The 14,415-nt window shown below is 52.4% G+C and overlaps 2 protein-coding genes across 5 annotated transcripts; one reads left to right on the forward strand and one right to left on the reverse strand.

The window, feature by feature from the left end:
- Positions 1 to 2,719: 2,719 nt before the first annotated feature.
- Positions 2,720 to 5,884, forward strand: LOC125552241. The gene is made up of 3 exons (XM_048715731.1): positions 2,720 to 3,209; positions 3,291 to 3,674; positions 4,918 to 5,884. The coding sequence occupies exons 1-3, from the start codon at positions 2,892 to 2,894 to the stop codon at positions 5,557 to 5,559; spliced, it is 1,344 nt and encodes a 447-aa protein (XP_048571688.1). The 5' UTR covers positions 2,720 to 2,891; the 3' UTR covers positions 5,560 to 5,884.
- On the reverse strand, positions 5,717 to 13,051 carry LOC125552240. Of its 4 annotated transcripts, none has more exons than XM_048715730.1 (4): positions 12,551 to 13,051; positions 12,344 to 12,435; positions 8,442 to 10,905; positions 5,717 to 8,326 (listed from the first exon to the last, which is right to left on the reverse strand). In XM_048715730.1, exons 3-4 carry the CDS (start codon positions 10,815 to 10,817, stop codon positions 8,039 to 8,041), a joined length of 2,664 nt encoding a protein of 887 aa, XP_048571687.1. In that variant the 5' UTR covers positions 10,818 to 10,905; positions 12,344 to 12,435; positions 12,551 to 13,051; the 3' UTR covers positions 5,717 to 8,038. The 4 variants fall into 4 exon arrangements, with proteins under 4 accessions (XP_048571687.1, XP_048571685.1, XP_048571686.1 ...); XM_048715728.1 differs by having other exon boundaries at positions 12,344 to 12,445; XM_048715729.1 differs by having other exon boundaries at positions 12,546 to 13,051.
- Between the last annotated feature and the right edge of the window lie 1,364 nt (positions 13,052 to 14,415).

The raw sequence follows: 14,415 nt of genomic DNA on the forward strand, positions 1-14,415 counted from the left end.
TGGACTTCTTTTCCCGTTTCTCATTGACCTTTTACAGCTTCTGATGCCATGGATCTAGCAGCAGCCTCTGCGACCGGCCAAACTCCAGCTAGTCCTTGGTCCAAAACAACTCCTCTTGACTTTCCCCACGTCCGAATGAGAAATAAAAATCCCCCGAGTCATATCAGTACTCGAGCATCTTCGGTTATATATTACCATCATTGATATGTTCGAACCAAAGGGTCCAATTGTCGGTAACGTGCAAAGAGGCCAAAATTTCCAAGGCCAGACGTGATCGCCCGAACCACCACCACACCATCTAGTCTAGTGTGGGCACGGCATGGCGAGCACCAGTAGTAATAAGAACCTCTAATTACGTGGTCATTACCGGCGACGAAACCAGACGAGGGCCGTCAGCGTCTGGCAAGCGTAGCGGTGTCGGGCCCTGGCGCCAAATTAGCGCACAGTGCCCTAATTGATTACAACTTGAGTTATAGTCTATAACGCGAAAGGCTGAGGCTGCTCGCCGGATTCAGAGAGCAGTGTCAGGTTGTTGGGGGTATCCCGCCGGACAAATACCATCGCCGTCCCTATAGCAGCAACCGATGCCACCAGCAAATCACCAGTCGTGAAAGCGGCCGGCGGCGGCACCATAATTCACGACGCCGGCACGTCATTAGCCAGGCGGCAAACGTGGCTCCGCACTCACTCACTCCGATCCGCGGCGTGCGTGCGTGCGTAAGATCCAACAATTACTTCCGGTAATCATATTACTCATCTGCCTGCCTTGCGCATCCCTTATCCGCTACGTACACCACGTAGTGGAGCAGATGCGCGATCATCTAGATCGTGCCGATCATTGGTTTTCCCTGGCAATGATTGTGACGATCCGGCGATCCGATTAGAAAACGCGCATACGAGGCGTGCGGCCGGATCAGACCGAATCACACGTTGTGTAAATACTGGCAGAGCCTGATTGATCCATGGATCTTCCCCTGTCGAGCCGGAGCCTGGAGACAGAGAGAGTGGTGCTGGCCATGGCCGTTGGCGTTGGCGGCAACAGCAACCTGGTTGGCACGTCGGGGGGAGGGGGAAGAGACAAGATCTCCAGCCCACACGAACGCCAATACAATACCCATACCCATACCCCCGATAGAGATACTCCTACGACCAATATAGTACTGGCAGGCAGCGCGCATGGACGGCGCAAGCGTACAGCCACAGCGCGATCAAAACAGGTTGGAATCGAGCCGGGATCCGATCCCCCCGCGCCGCGAATGGCTCGCGCGGCCGGCCCAACCACCGGGATGCGACGGCCCCTTTTCCTTTCCTTTCCCGGTGGAAACTGCGTCCCGTCGGCCGTCCTTGCGATCTCGGGCCACGCGCGGTTTCCTTTCCTTTCCCGGTGGAAACTGCGTCCCGTCGGCCGTCCTTGCGATCTCGGGCCACGCGCGGCACAATCAAGCGACGATCATTGCGGCGACCTACCGGCCGGGTCCCGGAGACGATTGGGGAGGCGCGAGCGTCAACAGAGTCCTAATCCCGGTCGTGCTGCAGCTACTGCCGCTAGCTCCTCCAAGCCCTTTTCCAAGCCGGTACTGGTCACGTACTCACGTAGGCAGGCATGGCTACCAGTCACGGAAAGGGACCCCCGGGGACAGCCAGCCTGATTGCGTGGCCGTACGTCGCGGTGGGTGAGTGAAACCGGGAAGGAACATCCATCATCTTCTTGTGTGCAGTTCAGAGGTCCTGACTGCTGCGAGCACAGTGCGCGCGATGGCGAACCGCCGGGGTCGGGCAGAAGAAACCGTTAGGGATTGCTTGCTTGCTTGTGTCATCCTGAATCTTGGGCATTGAACGATGTGATGGTAGAGCTCGCTGTTCATCGGCCTGGACTCACAAGAGCAACACGCAAGTTTCCAAGTCGAATTGCTTGCCAAGGATCGATGTTTTGTTGGTGACACTTCCAAGTTCAGTCTGCTTTTTTTTTTTGAGCTTCAGTACAGACACAAGCGCTCATATACACGCGCATACACTCACCCCTATGAACGCACACACGCACACCCTACCCCTATGAGCACCTCCGAGAGATTGGGCCGGCATATCATCTTGAGATTTACGAAGTCACCGTAGGCGCCTCGTCGTCGACGGGAACGTCTCCTCCCACTGAAAGCGCATCGCCGGAAATCCTGAAATAAATCCAGAAATAATGCGAGCACCAGGATTTGAACCCTGATGGGTTGGAGATACCACTGTCCACCTAACCAACTCAACCACAGGTTGATTCGCAGTTCAGTCTGCTTCTGAACAAGTGTCATGCTCTTGACGGCCTCACACATGCAGGAATGTTTTCCTTTCTGGCCGTAGTGGGCGAGTAAAACATAGGTCGTATTAGGCCAAAAATTTGATTTCACAAGAACCGATTCAAACCGGAAAGTCCACGGAAAACCACATGCACTCCACTAAAGGAAGCGTGTGCGTGGGAACGCCATAGCCCAGCAGAAAAGGAGGGGGTTGAAACTCCACAAGGGAAATGTGTAATTTCATTGACGCGCTGACGCGCCGAGAAAACCTAGAAAAACAAAATTGTTAAACAAGATAGGGCAGAGCGTGCGTGCGGCCACGACCAGACTCACACTCCGGGAAAGATAACGAAAGGAAAGGGCCAATCCCCGGGGCCCAGCTGCCAGCCGCCCGCACGGCCCATGAGAAACCGGTACAAGACCACCGAGAGCAGGACGAGGGCGGAGGCGCAATAACCCCAACAAAAAGGAGGGCGAGCTCTCTCCAACACTTGGCCATACAGACAGAAACAGAGCTGCGCATCGCATCGCGTCCACGGAGCCAGCGGCGTCGAGGGCCAAGCGGAGGAGGAGGAGATTGAGCTGTGGGAGAGCGACGACGCGCGCCCCATGAGGAAACTGTGCCCCAACCTGGAGCGCGACGACGCGCTGGACACGGTCCTGGAGGTGCCCATCCCCGAGGAGATGTTCTCCGGCGGCGGCGGCAGCTCCCGCGGCGGCTCCAGGTTCGGCTGCACCGGCGTCAAGGCCTGGATGCGCTCGCACGCCGCCGACCGCTCCGGCGCCGGCGAGCCCTGCTCCATGAGCCGCGGCGAGCTGCAGCTCATGCTCGGCGTCATCGGCGCGCCGCTCATCCCGCTCCCCGTCAGCCACGCCAAGCAGTCGCCCTCCTCCGTGCTCTGCGAGCAGCTCAAGGGCGACCCCATTGTACGTCCAGCTCTTTTCTTGCTTCTGACACAAGAAGAAGATTGGTTTCTGACGATAGTCGTGACTGAATTGGCATGGCAGGAATCGTCGTCGGCCAAGTACATCGTGCAGCAGTACATCGCGGCGTCGGGCGGCGAGTGGGCGCTGAACAAAGTGACGAGCATGTACGCGATGGGCAAGGTGCGGATGACGGCCGCGGAGCTCAACAGCAGCGACGCGGACGGCGGCGGCAGCAACAATGGCGGCGCCCACCGCGGCGGGAAGAAAGGCGGCGGCGGCAAGGGCGGCGAGATCGGCGGGTTCGTGCTGTGGCAGAAGAAGCCGGAGCTGTGGTGCCTGGAGCTGGTGGTGTCCGGCTGCAAGATCAGCGCCGGCAGCGACGGCAAGGTGGCCTGGCGGCAGACGCCGTGGCACCAGTCCCACGCCTCCCGCGGCCCGCCGCGCCCCCTCCGCAGATCGCTCCAGGTGCGTATCCTACGACCACACGTACACGTTACCGTTTGCTGCCCTGTACCGTGGACGTGTTTTCCGGTACACCCCGTACACGTATACCGTATCCTAAGACTTTTACTAGCCACTATGCATGCTACTGAACGCAATGAACTCTCACGTAGCTTGACTTAGCTAGGGCAGTGGTTAAGCTTCACGCAACAACCAGACGAGCATAAGATTTTGATTGATGAAAGACGAAGAAAATCATTAGGTAGACAGCTTACGCCTGGACTGGTGATACGAGCCTGAAGTTGCTAGTTGGTCGGACGTAGGGGGCGCGCCCATTGTTGTCATCGATCAATGGCTCTTAATTAGTGGTTGCCTTGTTGGTATTGCCGTATATGCTAACATGGACACGAACTTCTCCGGGAAAAAAGCATGGACATGAACCTAGACGCTCTCTACGCAAACAATTCGATGCCCAGATACTTACGAGCAGGCAGGGTAATATCTGGGGCAGGCCGTACGCCGGGTACAACGCCATTACCATCGCTATGTCGGTGCGCGCGGCGTCGACTGTACCGCGTGCATGCCAAATGATCAGGGGCGTCGTGTACGTACGTACGTACGTGCGTGCGTGCATCTCCCCTGGGACGCACGCTGTCGGCGGGGCGGGGCAGAGCAGAGGAGAAGGGATGTTAATTTCGCGCACGGGCCGCGGACATGATTACGCCTTTTGATCGTTGGTGGTCAAGGCCCAGAGCAATGTCGGGGATAAGATCGGGTCGGGTCGCGCTGGAGACCCAGGTATCTCGCCGATACGTTACGTAGGTATGGGGCGGAGGAGTCGTCATCATTGCCAGTATCCTGTCGCTCGTGCTTGGGAAGGTAATTAGTGCCGCAATGACGACGGAGGGGGGCTCGACATACCCATGGTTAGCGCGGAGGGCGCGGCGTGATTAGGGGGAGGGGGCCAACGTGCGGGCATGTGCGGCCGGCCGGACACACCCACATGGACATGGGCCTCATCACTCATCACCCCCTCCGTCATCAAAATCGGTTGGTGATCGCCCACCCGGCCCGACTCTTCCCGGTAATCGCGCAAAAAAAACTAGTCTAGTCTCGCCGCGTGCTCCAATCCATCGACCTCCCCGTTGTTAATTTGACCATGGAGTCAACCCTCTAGTTTTCGCACCTGCACGGCTGATGATTTGGGGTGGACACGTGGGTGGTGACGTGGAGCTGACGTGTGTGTTCTCTGCGAATGGACGTGCAGGGGCTGGACCCGATGCTGACGGCGAGCCTGTTCGCGGAGGACTCGGTGTGCATCGGGGAGCGGAGCATCGACGGCGAGGACTGCTTCGTGCTCAAGGTGGAGGCGGAGGCGTCCAGCCTGCGGGCCCGCAACAGCAGCAGCGTGGAGATCATCCGCCACACCGTGTGGGGCTACTTCAGCCAGCGGACGGGGCTGCTGGTGCAGCTGGAGGACTCGCACCTGCTGCAGATCAAGTCCGGCGGCCCGGCCGGCGGCGGCTCCGTCTTCTGGGAGACCACCATGGAGTCGCGCCTCCGCGACTACCGCGCCGTCGACGGCGTCAACATCGCCCACTCGGGCCGCACCGCCGTCTCGCTCGTCCGCTTCGGGGACACCCACGACGGCGGCAACACCCGGACGCGCATGGAGGAGCACTGGGACATCGAGGAGGTCGACTTCAACATCTGGGGCCTCTCCATGGACTGCTTCCTCCCGCCCAGCGACCTCAGGGACGCCAAGGAATCGCAGCAGCAGGAGCTCGCCGTCGTCAAGCCCGCGCGCCCGCCGCCGCTCAGGATACCGGCCGTGGCCGTCGTCCGCGTGGGGCCGTCGCAGGTGGCCGCCGTCAACCTGGACGAAACGGAGTCGCTGCTCGCCAGATGATGATGATGGCATTCCAATACCAACACCACACACAACACGTAGTAGTAGTAAGATAGAGCTGTATGTGTGTACGTGACACTCGTCGCAAATATCTACAACATCTGTAAATACGTTTCAGGTGAGACTTTTCTTTTCTTTTTTTCCTTTTTGATTGATGAGGTGTGGATAAAGCCTAAGCTAGAATTGGGAGTGAGCTACGTACAGTAGTAGTGAGTGATTCGGGCTAGGTGTATACTCTAATTATAGAAGATGTGTTGTAATGAGCTCAACGAAGCTCCGTCAATGTAAATCTAAAAGAATCTCCCACTTCTGCTTGGTCACATAATGGACATTAACTTGTCTTCAAAGCCTGCCTTTGTCTGAAGAAAATGTATGACGAGATAAAGCATGCCTTTTTCTGAAGAAAATGGATGACGCCACAGGGACGGCTTCCTGGAGCACTAGGAACTACTACCTCTGAATAAGAATGTACTACATCTAACTAAATAGAAGTCTTAGGCTTCTTTTGGTTCATAGAATAGAAAAATTATAGGAATAGAAAAGTCATAGGAAATGAGATGACATGTATCTCAAATCCTATGAGTAGGAATAAAAAAGAAGATGTTATATGATTCACATCATAGGATTTTTTCCATTGAGTCTAGACTAATGTTTATTTTCCTATGAAATGTGGAGGATAGGAAGAATTCCTTCACAGGAATAGGATTCCATTCCTACAAACCAAAGGGCTCTAAAGGAATTTTTCCTATAGAAATCCTATCCTATGAAATTCCTACAAGATTCCTCTAAACCAAAGGAGGCCTTAAATTTAGTTACCGAGGGAGTAATATAAAACCTTTTAGAGCAACTCTCCAATGGGGCGACCATTTCGTCCGCCGCCATCCGTTTGGGTCGGCGCGGACAAAAAGATCGGCCCAACACGCCGACCCTAACGAACACGCGTCCGTTTTCATCCGCCTGCCGACCCATTCCTGGCCTATTTTTGAGCCGGATTTGCATCGGCGCGGACACAAGACGGACGCGCGCGCTCGCCCTCTTTCTTCTTCGAGCCCGCTGGTCGGTGACACATTGGCCTTTCCACATCAAACATCACACCCTCGCCCGCCTGCTTCGTCGTTGACGCCGCCGGCCATTATTTCGATAAAAAAAAGGATACATAGATAGTTCTAGCGTACATAGATAAAAGAAAAGACCGACTACTCGTGGCTTTCCGACTTCGACTCGGTAATGTCCTCCTCCGACGTCTGAATGTAGGCGTTAGCATGCTGCTCGTCTTCCAAGTCCCAACCCGACGTTTCTCGTAGCTTCAGTTTCAATTGAGCGGCTTGCTTCCGCGCACGCTTGTCCTCCTGAGAGGTGGCTCGCTCCGTCCTCCTATACTTGTAGAACTGGCGCTCATCGACGATGTCCTGCGGGAGCGTTCGCGCCACACCACCATGGCTTCCATGTCCATCTCGGCGATGGCGAGGCGACGCTGCCGCCTCCGATGGACACGATGATCCTTGTCGGTAAAAAGCCGCGGGAGAGGCGCGAGGTCCTGCGCCCGCTGGCTCGACACGTCGGGAAAATTCATATCCCGACGAGGCCTTAGGAGGCGCCACGCCGCCGCGTTGTGCGCGCGGGCCGCCTTCTCTGCGGTGTCGAAGGTGACGAGGATGAGGCGTTTCTTTCAAACCAGATCTCGGAGGAGAAGGCGCCGGAGGGCGCTCGCGGACTCCGCGAAAATCCGAAGTGCCCAGGCGGCGCATCGACATGGTGGCGCAGAGGTGGCGAGGCTAGTGAGGAGAGGGCGAGACGAGTGGGCGATGGACAGAGTATGAAGGGAGCGCCTTCTCATAACGAGCGTCGGCCGCGGCGTTCGCAAAACCAGCATGTGCTAGGCCGCTTTTCCCCCGCGGCGTTTGCAAAACCAGCATGTGCTAGGCCGCTTTTCCCCCGCGCGAACCTTTTCCGCGGGCTGAAGCGCCAAAACCCGCGCGCACGAACCTTTCCCGCGCGCTGGAGCGCCAAAGCCAGGGCGACGGCATGGCCGCTGGCATGATGTAAAGCGCGCGCGGTCATGAAATGGGTCGGCCCGTTGGGCGCACTGCCAATCCAAATCTAAAAGAGAGCAGGCGGCAGGCTGATCCGAACGAACAAAAACACCGTCCGTTTGGGTCGGCCCGTTGGAGTTGCTCTTAGATCACTATTAGTAGTAAATAAGCATACCATTACTGCATGGGATTGACTGTCAGTCACTCAGAAGAGAGCACATGAAAGGGGTAAATAAGCACTGAGATGAGCCTTGCAGCAGCATCACAGTCACATTTACATGTACAGCTAGCTATAGCTTATGCCTAAAGCCAGTTCCATAAGATTCATCACTTGCCATGTGTGAGAATCGCACAAGGACCATCATATATTGGTCCAGCAGCACTGCTCAAATTACAAGAGAAAAATGAAAAGGAACACATCATTTTTATGGCGGCAAGCTTGTTGGCTAGGCTCGCCCTACGGGAGATAGAGGTGGCTGACGCGGCACATAGCTGGCCGGAGCTCTACCTTGGCCGGCTGCTGCCATAGCCTTCAGCTTATGATCGGCAAAGACTGCATCGTCTTGCGAGGCTGGCAAATCGGCCTGCGTCCTCACAGGGCTCCTCCCGTGAAGCATCACTATACACATTGCGAAGGCCTGAAGTAGAGCAATGGATGATCTGAATTCGACTGCGTATAACCCTTCTTTAAACGAAACCATGCTGAAGGCATGCCGATCCTCCCGTGATCGACCCTGCAAATAAATACAGGCAAGGTTACATCAAGCGTCAGTTGATTTGTTATGTCATGGATACTGATATTAAATCATTGATTGAAGCAAGCAAGAGTAGGGAAGCACAAAGGCACACCTGAGAGAGCAAGTCGAATCGATGACTGCCATCCTGCGTTTGGTTCACCTGATTAGACTTGCATCCTTGGTTTCCTTGGGTGTTGTCGGTGAGGACACTCAGCGTGCAACCTTCATCCCACCCACCACAGTCACATGATCCTCTGGCTCTCCACCTCTCCATCAGAGGTAAAGGCTGTCCAGAAGTTGATGCGCCGTGGAAGCCGTTCGGTAGTATGGCAATAACACTGGCTGGAGCTGAACTAGCATTTGTCATGTTACCGTAGATGTTTCCCAGAGGAGGGCAAGAGCAGCCAATTGGTGCTGAACTACCTCGGCCAGAATTCTGTGAAGATGATTGATGAGGAGTTTCTGCTGTTTGAGGAACTGCGCTGATAAAAGCCCCAATTTCTCTGCTAATGTGTGAATCGCCAGGTTCCTCAGGTGTTGGTAGCAGTTCAGAACCAACCAGCACAAATTCCCTGTGCACATGAAAATCGTTTGCGTGGCAGCATCTTGATTTTCGTCGTGAGATCCTCATTTCCCCAACAATACTGGATACCAGTTGATGCTTCTTGTTCTTATTACCTGCTGTGATCCAAGCTCCACTTTTTTTCTTGGGCTCTTCAACAGTGAATAAAGTATATGCACTTTCCAGATCATCCTTATCAGAGGTTCCTTTCCTTCTCACAGTGGCCGCCAGGATATCAGAATCACCGTAAGAAAGCATGAATAAAGGTAAGCCGTTTTTCCATGCTAGCTGCAGAAGCGCTTGCCTTGTTCTTGTTGAATCCCTTTCTTGGTTGAGGTACCTCTCACTGTTCAACAGCACACGAGGAGGCTGATTTATGTTTGCTTCAGCATGGTTATTTGAATTGACTACTGCATCAACTGACCTACGCTGCACATTTTGTGATCCAGAGCCTTCCAAGTTAATCGATTGCTTATTAATACTGCTTGACAGATGACACTTTGGAACAAATGAAGCTTGAATTGGTGCAACAGAAGTGGATGGTTGCCTAGGCTTTAATAGAGGATCTAACATCCTCCTCAATGGGCTGCGTCTACCTCTGCTGTTTGATCGCTTGTCCTCATTAATCTTATCCACAGAGGTGTCAGGTTGTCGGGGAGATGGTGCTTCCTTCAGGCTAGAGCATCTGCCCATTCCATTCAGCCCAGAAACAAGATGACGATCAGGCAGCACATCCATATCAGTGAACTTTGAGCTAATCAGGAGAGGTTTCTTGCAGACACTAACAGGAGATTTGTGTCTGTTACCATGTTCACCTCTTGTTACAGCTGCACTAACAAAAGCATCTCTAGTTGCAGAGCTACTGGCGCCAAGCTCTTCAGTGGAATCCATGAGGGGGAGTGGACATGAGTATGGAATACGAGTAAGTTCAGGGGATTGGCCAATATCCTCCAAGAAACCGACAGGTGACCTACTGCCATTTCTTTCTGCTTCCATCACAGCACTAGGTACTAGACCACTGATGCCATTGCTCTGCAGAGGGTTGACACACATGGAATCATCGTCATTGGGTGTGAAGAAACTTCTCCTGGTGTTATCATCATCTGTAAAAAGCCTGCGCGAACAGTGATGAACAGCCTCCTCTAGCTTCCTTGTAGCATCTTCATCATCAACCATATCATGCGGCGTGCAACTCCCAGAGGCAGCAATCAGAGAGTCTGCTGGGGGAGAAAACTCGCTGAGATTTAAGCCACCATTGTTCTCTGCACGAATACACTTGCCATGCCCTGGCAACAAGCTCAACACTGCAGAATTTGGGCTAGGTGGATTGGCCTTCTCATGGTGTTTGTCCACAGGACTGCTTTGCTGAGACTTCATAAAACAGTGCTGCTGGTCATTCAGTGGAGATTGATTGCTATCAAGAGACTTGCTGCTGGGGCTTGCAGAAGAATGAGATGGAGAAGAGAATAGAACAGATCTGCTGGTATCAGATGAAGAGGCTCCATGGCTGCTATAGGGCTCATGTTTTTGTTCGTGAGACCACCTTGCGAGAAGGCCCCACTCAAGAACCCCAACATTCAGCGCCTTGTCCTGAAGATGGTCAGCCATCTCTTTGCGCTGTAAATACGAAGGAACTTTGGACATATGCTTGACAAGTTCATCAACAGTAGTTGCTTTTCGTGCAGGCCATGGTTTTGAGCTCTTCCCTTCTGCATTTCGAGGTTCTCGCTGCCTACGAATCTTGTCATTCTTCACAACTCTGATTCTATCTTCAAATTTTCCATCAATGTTTCCACTGGCTGCCGAGTCCTTTTGCTTTGGAACTTGCACTAATTGTTCTGACTGTGAATTACCCCTCTGACGACCTTCACGGCTTGATGTGATCTTCACATTCCTTTCTCTAACAAGCTGTCCTTTTGTCGCCATCTTTGTGACGGTTTAACATAACATGCACGCCTTTTCAGTCTCGTGTATGAGCAACAGGAGAAATTACCACCTGATTGAATCCAATATCCTGAAAGGTTCAACAGAAAAAGATTCAGGAAACTACAATCTCTTAAATCCTGGGGCTCATATTCAGTCAAACCAGGAAAAGCTAACACATATGTAACTTTTGCATTTCGGCCAGACAGAATACAAATTAACCGGGATTAGTGATCAGCAATACTAGCACGCAGTACCGCTGTACACATTTAATATTGTGTTGGGTTATCTTAATTTAGAGCCATGAATCTGTCGGTGGATGATCACATCATGTTGTCTCCCTGGGATCCTGGACTTATGATTTATGATGTGTCCCCATGCCCTCAGCTGGTCGGGGGACTTGCACACAGACAATTTTCGACATGATAATGTTCTAATTTGGATATGTTAACAATCTTAGATACAATAAAAGGAAGAGGGAATAGCAAAGTTGGGAGGTTGGGGTGAAGCTATTCATATAGTATTAGTGCAGACCGTGCGGTAGCCTGTATTAAAAAATAGTAATGCACAAGTACAACGCACGGGGTCTAGCCAGCCTTCAATAATTCAGTCAAGGTACTAGTCCAGTATTAAATCAACATCGGACCGTCTTTCCCCGTTTCCCTCAAGAAAACGGAACCTGTTTGTCCATTTGGGTTGATTTTTGGGGGAGAACAAGAGAAAAAACAAGACAAATTCCTGTGAGCCTGTGTGAACGTGGAAGCCGGAAGCGGATCCTCTAACATTGAGAAGCAATGTTAGAGAAGCTACAGTACCCTAACTTTCCTTCTTTCAATTCATATGATTATGTCTAAAACGACTTAAATTAATTTGCAAATTGATGATCTACGGTGTACATTTATAGTAATTACATACAAATAAATTGATGGTGAAATAAAATAAAGTTTAAATTATCTATATCTACAGTAATACCAGTAGTAAACAACCTATTAACTATCTACTAACAGTCTCTAACTTTGCTTCTTCGTTTTACACTAGTCTAACACTGTAGCACCGTGACATTCCTTCTTAATGTTAGAGGATCCGGTTCCGTGGAAGCCTGACTACCAGCCAGAAGGAAAAAATTTGTACAACTGTACTCGTATACAAGATAATAACAAAAGAAGAAAAAATACTACTAGATGATTGATTGCTGGGTCATCCGCCGTGCCGGACTCTTCTGAATAACGAAGATGGACAAGAAATTCGACTCGACTTTAGCATGAAGTAGATTAAAATATAAAATAAAGTTTTCCTTGTTTGCGGACCAGCCCACAGATTGCATCACCCACGATAGGGAGGGGGGGCTGATTAATGAAGAATCTATCTACTATACAATGTGGGATACAGCATTAAAACCTGAACAGAAACCCAGTGTAGTACTACTCCACTCTTCACTCTCACTAATCCCAAAGAATCGAGTAAACACACATTACCCAAAAAGCAAAAGAAAACAAAACATACACAGCTGGAGTAATTGACAGACGTACCAGGTAGAGGTAGGCCAGAGAAGTGACAGCAATCACTTGAAGAAGAGCCCCCAAATCATCAAGATCCGAGCCGGGGATCAACAGCAGCAGATCTGCGGCTGCCTGCAGCAACAGAGAAGAACGCAGATCAGTACGGCTCAACCCAAGCAACAAAGAGCCGCCGGCCGCCACTGCGCCATGAGAGAAGCGGAAGGTGCCTCACCTCACCTGGCGAGAAAGGGAGCGACGACGAGTCGAGAGAGAGTGGAGCGCGGGGAGGGAGGGAGCGGGGCGAAGGAGAGCCGCAGGTGGACACTGGGTAGATAGAGACCTGCAGCACGGCGGTAGTGGTGGTGGTGGTCGCAGTAGTACTACTACTACGCTGCTGCTGCTCTCTCCCGTTTCCTATACCCCGCCTCTGCCTATCTATATCTATCGGTTAGTAGTAGGTGGGTGGCCGGTGGTGAGTTTCTACTTCTACGGTTCTACTCGTAGCAGTGCCCTGCGGCTCGGTCTGGCCGGTAATGGTAGAAAGCTGTGATTTGGGGGAGAGAAAGCGAGCGAGCGAGCGAGCCACTGAGCTGGCCTCCGTTGTCGTCGTCGTCGGGGGTCACGAGGAGGAGCCGGGGGATCACACTGGAGATGGATCGGATCTTGAGGTGGTAGGAACGGGGGAGGGGTAAAGCGCGGGGGAAGGCGGGGGCGGACGGCCGGGGTGGGGTGGGGTGGGGGGCCGGGCGATTTTGTCGCGGCAGTGCGGGGGCGCGAGGCGTGTGAGGGTGGGTGAGGTCAGCAAGCGCCTGCTGCAGGCACGGCGCCCGGCGCGGGACGGCGACTTCTATCTACTCCTACCCCTACTACCTGTCCCGCGCCACCCATCCCCCATTATTGCGGCCCTTCACATCGCCCCTCCTGTGTCTGTGCCTTGTACCGTGTCGTGTGGTTCTCTCTCGTGACCCGTCCGGCGCGTGCAGCTATTGTATACGGACCTGGTTTTCGCCGGGCCAAGCCAGTTGCGGATTAATTGACGGACGGCCGGACGAGCCCAATTCTATGGGTTATATATTTTTCAGATTTTTTTAGGGGTAAACCACACTTTATTCAATGTTTGGAGTACGAATTACAGGAATTACAAACGGGTCGTGGGGAGATCCCAGCCACAAGTACCGATCCACATCTAAAGAAGAAGAAAACTTACTCGCTAAATTATGAGAATCAAAGTTCATACTGCATCCTTCACAAATAAAATCGCAGCTAATAAAGTCTCTCGCTGGAGCACAAATTTCCTTGATGATAGCACCGTGCCTTCCCTCCAATCCATTCTTTATCTCTGCTACAACTCCTTTGCAGTCACATGCAATAACGATGCGGTGAAGTGATAGGTCGAGTGCTAATGCCAATGCTTCGCGGCAGGCCAGTGCCTCCAACGCCGCTGGTTTTGCTATGTCCCTGAAGACCATATTAGAAGAATCCCAAATAAAATCCTGAATGATCACGACACACCGCTGCAGCTGCCCCGCTCTTTCCGTTTCTAGCTATCCCACCATCAACTTGGATCTTGGCCACTCCCATGTGCGGTGCTCTCCAATGACTTGTGCTTTGCCTTGCACCCGGTGGTGCAACTTGCACACCAGAGTTATTAGGTTCCACAATTGCATCTAGCTCTGCTATATAGTTCATCACAAAAGCATGTGTCGCATACGGACTTTGCAAAACCCCCTCGTTATAACTTTACGTCGAGCTGCCCAGATTGCCCAAAGGGTGACAACCAGCTTGATGAAAGTAGCATGCGATAGATCATCTATAAGTGAAAATAACCACAACTTAGCATTTGGTTCCTCTGGACATACTCAGGCACATCCTCATATACTAGTGCCCACACGCACCGTGATGTTGAGCAATCGAATAATGAATGACGCCAAGAGTCTGGCATCCCACATAACTGACACTTATCCTCCTCAGCCATGTTCCTACTGTGTCTAACATCCTCTGTAGGGATTGAATGTTTGGCAAGTCTCCAAAGAAAATTACGGATCTTCCCTGGTACCTTAACCGACCATAAAGATGTCCAACTATTCGCTTGTGCTTCATAA

The sequence above is a fragment of the Triticum urartu genome, chromosome 4, assembly GCF_003073215.2.
Source record: "Triticum urartu cultivar G1812 chromosome 4, Tu2.1, whole genome shotgun sequence".
NCBI classification, from domain to species: Eukaryota; Viridiplantae; Streptophyta; class Magnoliopsida; order Poales; family Poaceae; genus Triticum; species Triticum urartu.

Excerpts from the sequence above, each read along its gene's own strand:
- LOC125552241 (XM_048715731.1), top strand. The coding sequence starts at position 2,892 with ATGAGGAAACTGTGCCCCAACCTGGAGCGCGACGACGCGCTGGACACG. Across the intron at positions 3,210-3,290 it reads AGCTCAAGGGCGACCCCATT|GAATCGTCGTCGGCCAAGTA; the intron begins GTACGTCCAGCT and ends TTGGCATGGCAG. Across the intron at positions 3,675-4,917 it reads CCCTCCGCAGATCGCTCCAG|GGGCTGGACCCGATGCTGAC; the intron begins GTGCGTATCCTA and ends ATGGACGTGCAG.
- LOC125552240 (XM_048715730.1), bottom strand. The coding sequence starts at position 10,817 with ATGGCGACAAAAGGACAGCTTGTTAGAGAAAGGAATGTGAAGATCACA. Across the intron at positions 8,327-8,441 it reads GATTCGACTTGCTCTCTCAG|GGTCGATCACGGGAGGATCG; the intron begins GTGTGCCTTTGT and ends ATTTATTTGCAG.